The 18,178-nt window shown below is 35.7% G+C and overlaps 1 protein-coding gene and 1 pseudogene across 1 annotated transcript; one reads left to right on the top strand and one right to left on the bottom strand.

The window, feature by feature from the left end:
• Nucleotides 1-2,458: 2,458 nt before the first annotated feature.
• LOC144453896 (14-3-3 protein epsilon pseudogene) lies at nt 2,459-5,316 on the bottom strand (annotated as a pseudogene).
• A 153-nt stretch (nt 5,317-5,469) lies between these two features.
• On the top strand, nt 5,470-11,088 carry LOC144433444 (major facilitator superfamily domain-containing protein 9-like). Its single transcript, XM_078121762.1, has 6 exons — nt 5,470-5,499; nt 6,715-6,802; nt 7,209-7,252; nt 8,954-9,083; nt 9,316-9,525; nt 10,391-11,088. The coding sequence occupies exons 2-6, from the start codon at nt 6,733-6,735 to the stop codon at nt 11,086-11,088; spliced, it is 1,152 nt and encodes a 383-aa protein (XP_077977888.1). The 5' UTR covers nt 5,470-5,499; nt 6,715-6,732.
• Nucleotides 11,089-18,178: the final 7,090 nt, after the last annotated feature.

The following is an 18,178-nucleotide window of genomic DNA, read 5'->3' as shown; positions in this document are numbered from 1 at the left end:
ACACTGTTGACTTCCCTAGTACCATGGGGGTAGAAACACAGTCCTTCCTCCCTCCATGCTAGTACACTGTTGACTTCCCTAGTACCATGGGGGTAGAAACACAGTGCTTCCTCCCTCCATGCTAGTACCCTATTGACTTCACTAGTACCATGGGGGTAGAAACACAGTGCTTCCTCCCTCAATGCTAGTACCCTATTGACTTCACTAGTACCATGGGGGTAGAAACACAGTCCTTCCTACCTCCATGCTAGTACACTATTGACTTCACTAGTACCGTGGGGGTAGAAACACAGTGCTTCCTCCCTCAATGCTAGTACACTATTGACTTAACACAGTCCTTCCTACCTCCATGCTAGTACCCTATTGACTTCACTAGTACCATGGGGATAGAAACACAGTCCTTCCTCCCTCCATGCTAGTACCCTATTGACTTCACTAGTACCATGGGGGTAGAAACACAGTGCTTCCTACCTCCATGCTAGTACCCTATTAACTTCACTAGTACCATGGGGATAGAAACACAGTCCTTCCTCCCTCCATGCTAGTACACTGTTGACTTCCCTAGTACCATGGGGGTAGAAACACAGTGCTTCCTCCCTCAATGCTAGTACCCTATTGACTTCACTAGTACCATGGGGGTAGAAACACAGTCCTTCCTACCTCCATGCTAGTACACTACTGACTTCACTAGTACCATGGGGGTAGAAACACAGTCCTTCCTACCTCCATGCTAGTACACTACTGACTTCACTAGTACCATGGGGGTAGAAACACAGTCCTTCCTCCCTCCATGCTAGTACACTATTGACTTCACTAGTACCATGGGGATAGAAACACAGTGCTTCCTACCTCCATGCTAGTACCCTATTGTCTTCACTAGTACCATGGGGGTAGAAACACAGTCCTTCCTCCCTCAATGCTAGTACACTATTGACTTCACTAGTACCATGGGGGTAGAAACACAGTCCTTCCTCCCTCCATGCTAGTACACTATTGTCTTCACTAGTACCATGGGGGTAGAAACAGTCCTTCCTCCCTCAATGCTAGTACACTATTGACTTCACTAGTACCATGGGGGTAGAAACACAGTCCTTCCTCCCTCCATGCTAGTACACTATTGTCTTCACTAGTACCATGGGGGTAGAAACAGTCCTTCCTCCCTCAATGCTAGTACACTATTGACTTCACTAGTACCATGGGGGTAGAAACACAGTCCTTCCTCCCTCCATGCTAGTACACTGTTGATTTCACTAGTACCATGGGGGTAGAAACACAGTCCTTCCTCCCTCCATGCTAGTACACTATTGTCTTCACTAGTACCATGGGGGTAGAAACAGTCCTTCCTCCCTCAATGCTAGTACACTATTGACTTCACTAGTACCATGGGGGTAGAAACACAGTCCTTCCTCCCTCCATGCTAGTACACTATTGTCTTCACTAGTACCATCGGGGTAGAAACAGTCCTTCCTCCCTCAATGCTAGTACCCTATTGACTTCACTAATACCATGGGGGTAGAAACACAGTCCTTCCTACCTCCATGCTAGTACACTATTGACTTCACTAGTACCATGGGGGTAGAAACACAGTCCTTCCTCCCTCAATGCTAGTACACTATTGACTGCACTAGTACCATGGGGGTAGAAACATGGCCCTTCCTACCTCCATGCCAGTACGTAGTAATGTTGAGACACTTCAAAGATATCTAACTTTTTTGACCAAATGACTGACCTGTCACCTTGAAGGTCATAATAATCTGAGACAGTGGTATGAGTAATAATACACACAATTTGCAGAGAGAAAAGGGTCACCTTTGTGAAATGGCAATGGTGAACAAAGTAATGGGGAACATTTGAAGGGCAGTATCTAAGCCTACATGTAGCTTTAAATAGAACAATTTAGCATCAGATAAAGCCTGTTGTCATCATTTACCAACCATAACCCATACTCTAAAATCCCTAACCCTAACATTACTTGTCGCCTTGTCTGGGTTGAGTTGCAAAAAGGAAACTAGATAGGTACAATTCGTATATATATACCGGTATATACATGTATGTATACACAGCCAGGGTAATGTGCCATTCTGATCCGAGCCAGGGGTAATAATTGTAAAGTGCTTTGAGCATGGCATGGGAAAGCGCTATATAAGAACCCAACATTATTATTATTAATGCAGTATTCCCAAAACTTATGGCTACAATACATTTAGTACGATTTTTCCCATAAGTGATTGAAAAGAGGAGCTTTGGGACATATATTAGCATGACAGATACATGTGCATAATCTTGGTGGTATAACCAAATAAATATCAGGTGGGTGGGTGGAGGCCATTGGGCCAAATACACCATCCTTGACACTACTATTTTGTTTTTGGATCATTTAACCCTTAAACTTTTACCAAGAAACTCATCTTCTCCATACCACTCAATAACAGACGCCACCACATGGATTGTGTAAATTTCATAACATTTGAAATGTGTATCTGTTTATTGGTACGTCTATGCAACACAAACAAGTAGCCAATTATGATAAAAAAGTTGGCCCATTTCAACAGAGAATAGTAAAGTATAACACCAATTCATATTGGTCTGGTTTCAAAATAACTGAAAGCTATTTTCTTTTCTCAAGTATCAATATTTTCATCTGCTATTAAAAGTTGTCTATTGATTAAATTTGGTCAGATTTGGTGTGGCTACGATTCAAGTCACATACAGCCAAATGTCAACATTTGAAAATACAAATACAACCATAAGGAATGGATATCAATATATAACAAATAGAGTATTTCAGAAAATGATGTGTTCTCACTCTAATCTTAAACCCCCTCATGTCATGTATTCAAATCAAATCACTCTACTTCTACTAAAAGTACTTAAAATAATTCTAATTTCAAACTATATGATAAAGGATGGTGAGGGTATGAATATGAATGTGGTATACTGCTCCAACCAAACCCTAATAAAGGACTTCTCTGTACATTTGTACAACAAAAAACCAGTATGAGGTTTTGAGCTGTCAAATATTTAAATTTGCTGTTTTTCCTATCTGAACATTACAGATATTTTTGCTTTCCCTGATTTTTAAAAGAAATGAGGTTTGGAAAGAAAGGTAGCGAATCAACTCTGCAAATATCGTTATAGCCGAGATATTGTTGGATGCTGTGTTGGTCTTACAAATCTCTCACAAAAGCTTTTACATATCAACATTACAAATTCAGTGGACCAGTCTCTGTGTACATTACCAGTAAGACATTGACAAGTTGTCATTGAATTGTGAAGAGAAAGTGATGAAACAGATCCACAGTTGTGATTGTAATTGGTGTTCTGTTGGGTGATCAGTTGAATGTCACCTTGTTACATGTAGTATACCGAGTGATAACAACCATGTACAAGTACTTGCGATAACTGGTCCTGGTTGCAATGTACTTTGCTGTTGACATACTGGTCCCAGTACAGTACTGATTCAAGGTGTAACTGTGGTTAATGGTCATACAATGACAAGAGTCCATAGTTCTGACTGGTACTGGTTGTGATGCAGTATTGTAGTGTCAATATACTTTGCGACAATACAGTCCGTATGAAAGGCGTGGATACGATTAAGAGTGGTCTTGTAATTACGATAACATGCCAGACTGTGACAGAGTTTGGATGTGCAATGTTGGTTCAGGGTGTATCACAGTCAATAATACACATACTCATAGTAACAAGGTCAGAGTCTGACTTTTGATTGCAACAAGTAGCGTTGTTAACTTGTGTCGACAGTCCTTGTTAATAGTAAAGCCAGGGTCTACAATGTTGTTTATGTGCCTATGATAACAGAGTCCTTGTTCAGTACCTGACTGCAGTCAAAAAACGTTGATAACAGCTGAATTGTAAGTTTGTAATGTTGATATGTACTATTGATATGAGAGTTTTAATTCAGAGCCTGGCTGGAGAATATGACAAGAACTTGCACCACATAAAGTATTAAATAAAATGTTGAAAGGTATGCACAATTAATAAACAAATGATACTACACATTCACGACTAACTAGAAAATAATTAATTTTTAACTACATGTACGTAAAATTATTGACAACTACAACCACGCACTAAATTGAAGACTAAAAAATAAAGGTACAGTATTCTAAAGTTACAATATTTGATCCTATTGGAATTACCAAACGTCAATCACCAGCCTATAGCACTACATAGTATTATAGAACAATTTTAATATGCATAATGTTAGAATCAAGGTCACCAAATGAAATATCACTTGTCATTTGAAAAAAAATTGATAACATAAACATCATAATCAAATTGGGTTAGTCTTGTACCTCAATTACAGCCTTATGTAATTATTATATTTCAACGTTAGTCCAAGTAAAATCTATTCTTAACAAGTAACAAGACATACTACAAAAAGTTCATTTTGCATGTCCTTTTTAAGCATCTTCAACATCGTCCACATTACCGCTAGCGTCGCATTCTTGTTCTTCCTGGCTTTCTGTGGCCCATAAGGTCAGGTTATCCCGTAATAATTGCATAATCAGCGTAGCATCCTTGTATACATCTTCCTCAACGCCGTCAAGTTCGGCAATGGCATCGTCAAAGGCTGCCTTCGCGACGTTTATCGCCCGAGCTGGTGAATTCAAAATTTCGTAATAAAAGACGGAATAATTGAGCGCCAACCCCAGGCGTATCGGATCCGTTGACTTCATTTCCAAGGTATTTGCCTCATCACTCGCTGACTGATAGGCCAGCAAACTATTTTGAGCGATGCCTTTCCTATCATCGCCGTCAACATACTCGGCCATGTAACGATAATAATCACCTTTCATTTTGTAGTAGAACACTTTAGATTCACTTCGTGCCGCCTGTGGTATTAAATGTTCGTCCAGTAACTTCAACACGTCTCTACATATTTGCTCTAGTTCCTTCTCAACCTTGTCGCGGTATTCTCTCAAGGTCTTTAGCGTTCCTTCGCCTGAACTTTCCTTCTTCGTTGCGATTGAGTTGAGTATTCTCCAGGAAGCTCGGCGTGCACCCGTGACATTTTTGTAAGCGACGGAGAGAAGATTTCGTTCTTCGTCTGTCAGGTCCCCATCCTTAGCAACTACCTCCCGCATGAATTTGACCATGTCGTCGTATCTTTCGGCCTGTTCTGCCAGCTTGGCCTGGTAAACGTAGCTCTCTTTGTCCTTCATGTCTGTCATGGTGTATAGAAGACTTTACGTTGTAATGCTATCGGTAAAGAGGGAATATTGGTCAGATATTGACTACGCCTCGGTTGTGAAATTTCAGTTGGCGAAACAAACAAGATGTCTCCAGTCGCGTCGCGTCCTTTGTGGCACGAGGGTAGATCGCCCTCAACGTTTGGAAGCGTGCGCAAACCCGGAAGCGTAGTAGTATATTTTTGTAAATGAAAATTTAAATCCAAGTGCAATCATCATGAAGTCAGCTACTGTTACCAATGATCATAGAACAAGAATAACGTACATTTTGTACGTTGTGGGGTTTCTGGTGAGTAACATATACAGAACAGTTTGATGTTGAATATTGAATGAATTTGAACTTGCATCCACGTTGCCAAACAAGTTCACTTCAAGTAGCCACTTGTTTTCCTATCCCAAGCAGTTGGTTGGTTGGTTGGTTGGTGGGTTGGTTAGACGCAATGAAATCAGTGAAAATGCACACACCCATGATTTGCTTGTTTGCTGATGTTCCAATCAACCTCATATTCTATTCATAAAGTGTAATGGTTCAAACGAGATCAAATCAAGATAAACTGTGTAAATTTATGCCATTCAAGTTCAAAAAGAAATCAAAATTAATTAATATAATCTAATTTGCATAATTTGTGTTACTCGATTAATTTAGTGTCCATGTACAGCAATGTAAAACCAAACAATTGTTCTTTGAATAATCTGATTGAGAAAATGTAAAGATACATAGGGGGTCCAGTCAACAAATAGAGATATTTTAGTATCCATAGGGACCTGCTGAGTCATATATCTTGTGTTCCTATGGGAGTTTAGAAACTTTCCAATATGTTCCCAAAGAGTTAAATGACAGAAATTGATAAGGCTAACATTATGTAAAAATACCCATGCCCCATTTCTTTATTTAATGAGTCCTTGTGCCAGATTTATGTAATTTTATTTCATACAGTGACATGCCATCAAAGTAAGATGAAAGCCATACATCGCCATTTCTATCAGTATAAACACAACTAATAATAAGAAAATCCCATGATGCACTAGTACTCAGGATATTTCATGAGTGCTTGAGTGTTTTCTGCAAGCATACTTTCATGAGTGTACAGATGTGAAAGTGGAGCAGAAAACACTGCAAGCACAAGTGCAAGTACCCCTGTGATTACCCACAGTGAGTAACCCTCATATTGATTACAAGTAGGCAGTCAACCTCAGATTCTTATGATTTATGCTGCAGGATTTCCTTGGTATTGCCATGATTATTCCATTGGGTGAACTCTGCACAGTAACTGGATATAATGTGTTATCTTACAGGATTTCCTTGGTAGAACTCCGCACAGTAACTGGATATAATGTTTTACCTTACAGGATTTCCTTGGTATTGCCATGATTTTTCCATTGGGTGAACTCTGCACAGTAACTGGATATAATGTTTTACCTTACAGGATTTCCTTGGTATTGCCATGATTATTCCATTGGGTGAACTCTGCACAGTAACTGGATATAATGTTTTACCTTACAGGATTTCCTTGGCATTGCCATGATTATTCCATTGGTACCAAGACACACAAAGGAACTAGGGGCATCATCTACAGTTGTGGGTTTAGTTGGTAGGTTTGGTAGATAATGTTAGATAATTGTAGATAATGGTAGATAATGGTATACATTGGAAGATAATGGTTGATAATGGAAATATCGTCTTGTATTATGCTCATACTGGTTTAGATAATATCAGACAGTCCTGTGTTCTTACATTGATTTGGAGCATTCAACAGACACTGTTTGTGGAACGCTAGTAATACTAATAGTTGATAGAAATTAAATAAAATATGGATTAGATTTCCATAGCATGTAGCATAAATTTGGTGGAAATTTAGCCTGGCTAGGTATTTACAGACTTCTATCTATGAATTATACAAAATAATGTAGAATGTGAATTTTCAGTCATAAAAATCCATGAACAGTCTTCCTTGCAAAGATTCATTGTTAATGGCGCTTTCTGTTGTTTCCTTTTAGGTTCTCTTTATGGTGGGATTCAGTTATTTTCAGGACCAATAGTTGTAAGTACATTCAATATTCTATCAATTAGTTTATTATGTACAAGGTACATAGTATGTAATCTGTGTGGATTGTCTCCATATAAGTAGTATTACTGCTAGACCTTCGGACTTTCGTCCAATTGAAAGTGACCGAAGGTTGATTAATTAAGGGTGGAACGCCCAAACGTCTAGCCAAAGTCAATTTTAGACTTGGCATTCCATTGAGATGACATATGACCGTGGGTTGGGCAGTGCATTCATATATATGTTAATCTATCTATTTATTAGAATTAAACTGTTTACATACAGACATCAAGTCACTGTACACAGTACCATAAAGAACTTAGTAAACAGGTAGTTGAGATAAGCAGCATGATTAAAATGTTACATGTAAGTTTAGTTTATTTATCCAAGTGCAAATATTACTGGGTAACGTAAAAACATCGAAAGATTATAGTAATACTTGGGTTTTATATCACACTTCAAACCACAGCAGTCATTGGCAAAGTCAAACCATATCAATTATTAAAGCTATCACCATAAAGCCAAACACTAGAGCACAGTCCCTCTAGCATTTTAGCGTCAACAAGTCCCTCTAGCATTTTAGCTTCAACTTCTACAGATCAAAAGCTTCTTTCTTCAGAAGATGATACTTCTGTTTGGACCTCCAACTAATGCTGGTGAAATACTTCTAAGGAGCACACAGTTTAACACTTGGGAAGTCACTCATTGATGTTTTCTATTCAGTTGCTATCACTATGTATTTAGACACAGTATATACGAAATACGAGAGCCATTTATGTCTTTTTTTAAAATGCAAATGAGGATGAAAACAGCATCATCATAAACCACAGTCTCTTTTACAGCTCCGTCCAGGCACGATGTAGTGAATGAAATATCAGCCCTGGTTGCAAGATTGGAAGACAGGAGTTGAAATCAGTACTCCTTATGTTAGTTTGAATTTCCCGCATGTGGATAGATGACAATAGTAACTGAAATCAGTACTCCTTATGTTAGTTTGAATTTCCTGCATGTGGATAGATGACAATAGTAACTGAAATCAGTACTCCTTATGTTAGTTTGAATTTCCCGCATGTGGATAGATGACAATAGTAACTGAAATCAGTACTCCTTATGTTAGTTTGAATTTCCCGCATGTGGATAGATGACAATAGTAACTGAAATCAGTACTCCTTATGTTAGTTTGAATTTCCCGCATGTGGATAGATGACAATAGGAACTGAAATCAGTACTCCTTATGTTAGTTTGAATTTCCCGCATGTGGATAGATGACAATAGTAACTGAAATCAGTACTCCTTATGTTAGTTTGAATTTCCCGCATGTGGATAGATGACAATAGTAACTGAAATCAGTACTCCTTATGTTAGTTTGAATTTCCCCCATGTGGATGGATGACAATAATCTTTCTTTATAAATCATTAGCAATCATGTGTTTAACACCTTCAGATCATTATCAAAGATCTGTTGTTATGGCAACACAATACATGTACATGACAGAACTCACTCAAAATTTCATGGGTATACTGTTACTGGTACATGTTAGTGACATACAAATACCCCAATTGTTGTCGCTACGACAACCAATTGAGGTTATCACTCTTCAAACTACTAGGGCCACCATTCCTAAGATATTCATGTTATTGGTTACCAGTAATTCTAAATACCATATATTAATCAAAGGATATGGTATCTTTTCTTAGGGTAAATGGAGTGATGTTGTTGGTAGAAGATGGTCACTTCTCTGGTGTTTTTCTTGTTCAGCAATTGGTTATGCTATACTTGGGTTTTCAAGTACAATATCTATATTAATTATTTCAAGACTTGTAGTAGGTAAGTTTCTTTTACCATTGTTGTCTAAATATGTTGATATTTTGTATGTCTTTGTTGCTATATGTTTGACTGGTTGTGGGTGGTATTACTAATGTGAATAGTGCCCTCTATGGCAGAATTTCAAGTACACAAGCTCAACAAATTAAACAGACAATATCATTGGGTATTTTGTTTTTGTTTCTAGGTGTTTTCAAACACACAATATCATTTTGTATTTTGTTGCTGTTTCTAGGTGTTTTCAAACACACGATGTCATTGGGTAAAGCTTATATGGCAGACATTACCCCAAAAGATGAACTTCCTGCTGTATATGGTAAATTCAATGCTATATCTGGTTTGGGTTTCATTATTGGACCAACACTTGGTGGCCATATTGCAGAAATTGAAGATGGATTCATGATAGTTTGCTTACTGGCTGCTGCAATGTTCCTTATATGCTATGGTAAGATTTCTAGAGAATTTCTTGAAAGATTTGTATCTCAGTTTTTTAAACCATATTCCAGTTACTGAAATTCCAGCTATTTCTCAGGTAAGCACTACAAGAGGGCACACCAGATTTGGCAAAGTGAGAAATAAATTGTTGTCATGGCCACTGGGTGTATGGCATTGCTATATTTATATGAAGCAGTGAATGAAATGTGTGTGAAAGTAAGGGCATTGCAATAGTGGTTAGACATGTAGTCCCTAATAAAATAGTATTATGGGAACAACATAAAGAATGTGTAACTTAGTGTCTGCTGTCTTTGTGCTACAAAATATAATCTGGCTCTCACTTCCTGCCAACAAATGGCTTGTGAACAGCACTCCTAGTGGCCAAACCATGAAATCTTTTATCTTTCCTAGTTACCAGAATGTGGCATATTCAGATATGGTAATAATTTTTATCATATTTGATTTCTGTTTAATAGTTACCATAGTTACCATACACATATTTCTATAGACATCATTGTTTTTGAAGACAGTTGAAGACTCTCCTCTGTTACTCAATGAGATTCTATGTGAGCTCTATTTACATGTACTGTCAGATTTCTGGCAGAGGTCTGTAAAACTTGAAACAGGTTGCTTTATTAAAGTTCTGTAAATTACAAGCAGATTTCTATGAATTTTCTGTAGTAGCGTTCATCATATTTATAGTAGTCATGGTTTGTACAAAGATCAAAGATATCTTGAATCACATATCTGTCTGATGATAGCTTTTAAAAAATTGGATTTTGTTCACTTATTTCAACCGTTATATTGCATAAAATATTTTACACCTTTGTCAATAATTTTTAAACTATGTTTCAGATTTATGTTTTCTCTTGCAGGTATCACCTGGTATTTTATAACACCACTACAAACAGGCAATATAAAGAGAACTGAATCCGAAGGCAGATTCATCCTGGAAGATCTGAATCTGAATCCATTTACATTTTTTAAAACCTTTCGACACATTCTGATTGGTCAGTTAGATCTCTTTATCATTAGATTCCTGGTAGGCTTTGCAGTGCTTATATATAGGAGTAATTTTACTCTGATGTTGGAACATGAGTATGGAACAAGTCCTAAAATGAACGGCTATATTATATCATTTGGAAGTGCAGCAGGAGTTTTAAGTGGAATGCTTGTCGGACGAGTAATTGAATTTTATCAGCATGAGGGAAAAGTTTTACTTCATGCCAGTATATTACAGTTTCTTGTTATATTAGCGTTGACTTTTGCACCTAATATATGGGTTATTATGTTTCTACAAGCCCCACTGTCATTTGCAAACGCCCTCTCAAGGGTGACATGTTCTGACTTGAGTATTAGACGTGGTAGATCTACTGAGATAGGGGCTGTTATAGGGCTAAGCCAATCTGTCATGTCGGTTGCACGAATGATTACTCCCGCCATAGGGGGAATTATTCAGGAGTTCAGTTATCAAGGACCCGGTATTTTAGCGGCAAATTTTGCATTAGCTGGTATCGTTACATTAATTTTATTTCCACAAGACAAAGCAATCACTAAAGAGAAAAGTCAGTAATATTTCCATTGTATACAATCACATGACAAGAGTAACATGTCTATGTCATTACATTAATGCGATACTAGCTGCAACTGAACATTTTTTTTTGAAATTTATTAAATGTAATAACTTTATACTTGTAACATCGTACATTCTGAATAGCAGTGAATCACCTGTGTTAGGTACAATAACTTACTTGTAATATCGTACATTCTGAATAGTAGTGAATCACTTGTGTTAGGTACAATAACTTGCTGGTAATATCATACACACCCTGAGTAGTAGTGAATCACCTGTTTTAGGTACAATAACTTACTTGTAATATCGTACATTCTGAATAGTAGTGAATCACCTGTGTTAGGTACAATAACTTACTTGTAATATCGTACATTCTGAATAGTAGCGAATCACTTGTGTTAGGTACAATAACTTGCTGGTAATATCATACACACCCTGAGTAGTAGTGAATCACCTGTGTTAGGTACAATAACTTACTTGTAATATCATACACACCCTGAGTAGTAGTGAATCACCTGTGTTAGGTACAATAACTTACTTGTAATATCGTACATTCTGAATAGTAGTGAATCACCTGTGTTAGGTACAATAACTTACTTGTAATATCGTACATTCTGAATAGTAGTGAATCACCTGTGTTAGGTACAATAACTTACTTGTAATATCGTACATTCTGAATAGTAGTGAATCACCTGTGTTAGGTACAATAACTTACTTGTAATATCGTACATTCTGAATAGTAGTGAATCACCTGTGTTAGGTACAATAACTTACTTGTAATATCGTACTTTCTGAATAGCAGTGAATCACCTGTGGTAAACATATTTGTGTATCTGTAAACATAATACAGTAAAATAAATCCATTCAAGTTATTTTTTAAGTCCATACCCTAAAATCAGCACCCCAACATAATCACGATTTCAACCTTTTACTATACTATTTTATGTATACAACTGACCTCAAATTAACATATACAATATCTAATTATTGGTATTTTTACAATTTTTAATATTGTTGATTGCATGATCCAAAAATTAATGCTCCAGTTACAACTAGTGTACATTATGGTTTTTTCATGCTAATTTTTCTGAAATATTTTTTTTTTCATGTGATATGCATTTTGCCAGGAGAATGTTGTGGATGAAGGGAAACAAATTCAAAATTAAAATTTTTAATACAGTAGGTAGTCTGAATGGCCCAGTCGTTGATTTGCTTATGTAACAACTCACTACCCAATTGCATTGTGTTGTGTACACTATAAACTGTCTTCAGTAAGATGCAACCTGATTGGCTGTGTAGCTCATTTAGCAGAACGGCATGGGCATGGGCACCAGTTCAGATGTAGAGGAGGCGATCAGGATAAAAATGTAAACATGTACCACAAAGGTCAATTCAGGCAAAATAACGAAGTGAACGATTAGCCGACATCTACATCGGATTTTAATCAGATTGAGTAAAAGGTTGAAATCGTGATTGGGTGGAGGGTCTATGTATAAAAAGAAGTGATGCCTGAATCTTTTAGGCTATAAAATAGGCTGTGAACATAAAATAATAAAAATTATATTTCATATTTTTATTTTTAAAGATTTCGCTTTTGCACAAAAAAATGCAAAATGATTACAGTGCTTATTTGCAACTCACAAGAATCCTACTATTATGATACATACAATCAACACAAAGCATCTCAGTAACTCACATTGCTCAAAACTGGAAGTTTATCACCAATATTTTCCTTCATTCAATAAAGAAAAACTTTACAGTACTGTCTAAATATGGGTATTTGCACATGAAGATCAGGTGGTTTTTGTTTGCCTGACATGAAGGGAATAGAAAACTGCCTGATCTGAAGACAGTGCTGCCCAATAGGGCTATACATGTTCTTTATTACATTCCAAGTGAATGTTTAGTGAGAAATGTATTGATTATTGAAATTAGGATTTTCATCATGTTAGACTGCCAAAGTTTGAAAGCATCTTGTAAAATATAAGATATAAAGATATAATAATTATAATAATAAAAATTTATTTCAAGAACCAGCTCATACACTAAAAATTGCACAAAAAAACCCACAAAAAGACTAATAATTTACCGTACATAGTTAAAAACAATGCATCAAAAATCTTTTCCAAAATTTACTGTTAAAGATCAACAAATCAGATAAAGATGCTGTAATTTAAAAAGTTTTACACTCTTTGAGTCTAACATAAAATTTTGAGCGTAGAGGGTGCTGTTTGATCTTGAATGTCATGATATAACTATGTACAAACGTGTTAAAGATACTCACATGCCTCTTTAAAGTCAAGCAAAATTCTAAATGCATTGTTGTACGCAACACGAATGTCATTGAAACATTTTTTCATATATATACTCCAAATATGAGAACAGTACATGGACGAACAATATAAATAAGGTACTACTCTTTCTTGTCTATTGTCCATACGCAGTGTAAACTTCACATGCCCAGAAAATGTTCTCAATGTTGCTTTCTGAAAGAATGTAAGATTACATGACTGTAGGTAGACATATGTTTAGTTATGTGGAGTTCATATAACAGTTATTTTCTGGCAGGCATGTAGTGAAAACCTGTCGTTTATCTAATTTAGTGCTATAGTAGTTGTTACAGGCCTTCAACATTAGCCATACAAATTTCTATGTTTTGGACAGCATGTTCAATATCAATGAATGAATGAATGAATGAATGAATGAATGAATGAATGAATGAATGAATGAATGAATGAATGAATGAATGAATGAATGAATGAATGAACGAACGAATGAACGAACGAACAGACGAACGGACGGAAACAGAAACTAAACTCATCTCATAGTTCTACTGGCTATGAGATATATAGATAGGGGTAGGGACAGGGTATCAACACATTTCTTTTTTCAAAATGGAGGCATTCCATACAGCATAGATTCAGTAGCAATGTCTGAATACAACATTGAATGATACTGGTATTATTATCTTTCAAGTATTTTATAGATGTATACAGACAGACAGACAGGTAGACAGACACATACATACATACATACATACATACATACATACATACATACATACATACATACATACATACATACATACATACATACATACATATATACATACATGCATACATACATACATACATACATACATACATACATACATACATACATACATACATACATACATACATACATACATGCATGCATACATACATGCATACATACATACATACATACATACATACATACATACATACATACACAGATAAATATACATACAGACAGACAAATATTTCCTTAATTTTTGTCCCACTATACGTAATCTACCAACTCCATGGAGTAAATAAGAATAAAACATATCAGTGCTAAACTCAGGTAAACATTATCCTGAAATAGAATTTATTGTAACTTTTTTATTTCATTTTAATATCTAACTTTTCAAATCATAACTTTTCAAATCATAAGTTCATAAATTCACTTTACATTATGTTCTCATTGACTGTGTAAAAAGAAGTGCAGACTTCAGTAAATATGTATGTTCTTCAGTTCAGTTCAGTAAAACATTAGTAATAAGTTCTTGTACTAAGACCAAGAGTTCTTATTACTTAGGAGTAAACTTTTCACATGTTCAGGTCAACAGGCTTTGTCAAACTGTCTGTTTGCTGGCTTTACTTGTAGGCATCAGAAGACAAGGTAGTCTTGCTGCTAGCCCCCTCAGGTTTTTCTGCTCACTGTCAAGGTGACCAAAGGTCGCTATTGAGACCAACAGCCCAAACTTTGTTTGCCCTCGATTGTGTGCCACCTTCAGAAACTGAGTGTTGAGAAGCAAGCCTGAGGTCTAGCAGCTAGACTAAAGACAAGGTGGCAACACCATGAACAAGGACAGGGGGACATATCAATTACATCATATCTATGATCACATTAATGCCACTATGCCACCTATGAACTATATATTATTGACATAGGAAATTATACCCCATGTCTCAACTAACGTTGCTTTCGCATTGTTTGTAATCTCTTTTTGTGTGGTATGTAAATTGTAATGTTTTTTTTGTGTGTGTGGTAACAGGGCCCAGGTGGAAATCAGCTTCTGTTGTTTCCTGGCTACCCTGTTCTTAAATAAATTTTACTACTACTACTACTACTACTAGTACTACTACTATTAAAATTTACAATTGACTTGGAGACCTAACATATGATGGTGGAAACCAATGAATGTGTTACAGCTAGCTTCTATTGTAATCTATAATTAAAGCTAACTCATTTTACATGCTCCTATACTGAAATTTATATAGCTTTATAAGAATAGAATCTATGTATAATCTAAACTATACTTCTATGTCATGTCAGAATCAAATCATGTAGAGATTTTGACCATCGTCTCCCCTCATTCCTAACATTTCCCTAACAGTTTTTACTGTAATGAAGCTGTGCACTAGGTTAGCTAGAAAGCCAACGCAATTTCTATTGGGATTCTAAATTTGTCTACTGTGAGATGACATTAGTAGTATCACCATGGGATTAGAACCAACTTGGACAGGTGAACTGTGCAGTGTAAACATGATTACCATATTATGAATGTTGCTGTGTCTAATTTTATCCATGAATACACAACCGTTACGGAAATGCTAGGCGTGACGGGAAACTATAGTCAAAATCCCATTATGACTTGACTATGTTATTCTTTCTATGCAACTTCCTGAAACATACATAGTTTAGCAAAATCAAGTAGTTTTACTTAAGTATCCACACAGTGTACTGTATACCTAGATATTTTCACCACTAGAAAAATTTTAAATCTTACAATCTTCAAGTAGTTCTTAAAGACTTATTTTCATGAATTACAAAGCCTGGTATACTGTTTATATACAAAAGAGGCATTTTTTTAGTCACAACTTATTTTTGTGTTTTTGTTTTGTTTTTGAGCAAATGAAGTGAAAATAAGTCTTTAGGGCAAACATTTCCATGTTTACAGTACATGATGCACTTGTAAATTTCTACTTGATGACATACTGGAATATACATAGCTTCATGAAAACCTGTTAGTTTCACTGTCATGTACAATGTACCAGGTACACGTACACTTGTAACTTGCTATGTCAATTTCATCTGTATGTTGTGTGCAACATACTGGAATGTACATATCTTCATAAAAATGTTAGTTTCACAACATACTTCTATGTCAATTTCTTGTGTATGTGTGCAACATACTGGAATGTACATAGCATTATTATTACTACCAGTAGTTATAACAACATTTCTTGTTCATGATATGTAAAGTTTATATTTCTATGAAAATACAGTATAAATCTTTTTGATAGAGTTCACAACAAAGTAGGATAGAGGAAGATTTTGTCTCGGGACCAATTTATGTGAAAATCACAACATTTTGACTCACCCAAATATCTACTAAATGAAAGCATAGACGATCTCTGTTTCACATCTCTGATGAACGCATACCAGCATGTCTCTCTCCAATATCCTACATATTTAAAATTTGTATACAGTACACAGTTGTTGTTAGAGTGCACGCTAGTATCAACTGATGCATACATGTGATAGGGTGTTCTATAAATAGCTAAAATAGCTAGCCCTTCATGTACATGCACAGCAAAATCATTTTTTCACATGTGCATTCTCTTTCACAAACAAAGCTCGAACTCAGTACTCATTCATTTTATACATTTTATCACAAAACAATTATACATTATCACAAAACTTTCGAGTTCCCTGTGGTTAATTTTCTTTGTGCTGTTATGTAAAAACCCAAAAAATTTCAATGACATTGCACTGTTGTGTTTCTTTTACCAAGAGTGCATTCGATGAAAACAAATCTGACCTTTAACCTTTAACCTTATAACTTGACTTTTGACCTTCAAAACTGTTGTTACATTTTAAAACTTACATTCCACATATGTGAAAATCCACAGTGATATAGTTAGCAGGGTAACTTGAATTACATTTATTTTTATCAAATTGAGCAAGAAAGTTATGTATATTATAGATGAACTTCTAAGAATAATTACAAACATAATTATAATAGATTTATCCTGAGAAGTAATTAAAAGTTGGTGTTTTGAAATTGATACTGAAATATGTCAAACCACTTATTTGAGCATAAAACTTTGAACTTTGACCTTTGACTTTGTTATGCCTTGTAATCTGATAAAAGTAAAGTGATATAAGAACACTTGAAGCTCATTATGTCCTCTTTCCATCACATTTTAAACATAATGAAACCGTAAATTTTTACTGAAAATTTACTTCAAGGGTCAAATTCTACATATCTAATTATGCATATTATGTACTATTGTTTGCAAAATATCAATATCTCTGATTGATCAAAAGTACTGGGTCAATATAAAAAATTTCATAAAATTATAAATTGTCGTATGACAGTGGTTTTGGGATCAGATGTTTAGAAAAAACAGACTGAAATAGTGATAATATTGGGCTCTCGGGGCTAAGTTAAAAAAAAGCCCATGATGACAAATCATTTTAGCCTACTTACAATGGTAGTCTGTCAGGTACGCCATGACAGGGCGCCCTCACACATTGATCAACCCCTTCCATGTCTGTATGAGAGGAGACTGGTGAGGGCAGAACAACACAACACAACGTATCTTTAAAATGGTCTACTTACAAGGGCTGCTATTTGTAAATTGTACTATATTGAATTCTTGCACTTTAATAAACAAGATTAATTAAAATAAAATAAAAAATTACAACTAACTAAAATGAGAAGCTTTGTATTTTTTTATTGTACTGGGATGTATGACAACACTATCAAGTTTATAAGTATATTTGATAGAATTTTCCCCCCAATATTGTCATTTGTTCAGCAAATGAAAATTTGAATGACCTAAGGGGCCTTGTCACAACGAGTCACTAGACAAACCCTCGAGTCACAAATATTTTCTGGCTGAAAGAAGTGAAATATTGGGGAATACTTCCTCAAGTATGAATTATGAAAAATCAGGAAAAATAATGGAGATTTGAACATATTGACTCATATTTCAAGCACTGCAGAACCAATGACATAAAGATAAGATATAAGTTGTGAAGATGTAAAAATTCATACTTTTGTTTCAGTATTTTC

This window comes from Glandiceps talaboti, chromosome 3 (assembly GCF_964340395.1).
Source record: "Glandiceps talaboti chromosome 3, keGlaTala1.1, whole genome shotgun sequence".
NCBI lineage: Eukaryota > Metazoa > Hemichordata > Enteropneusta > Spengelidae > Glandiceps > Glandiceps talaboti.
This window is presented reverse-complemented; position numbering and strand designations above follow the sequence as displayed.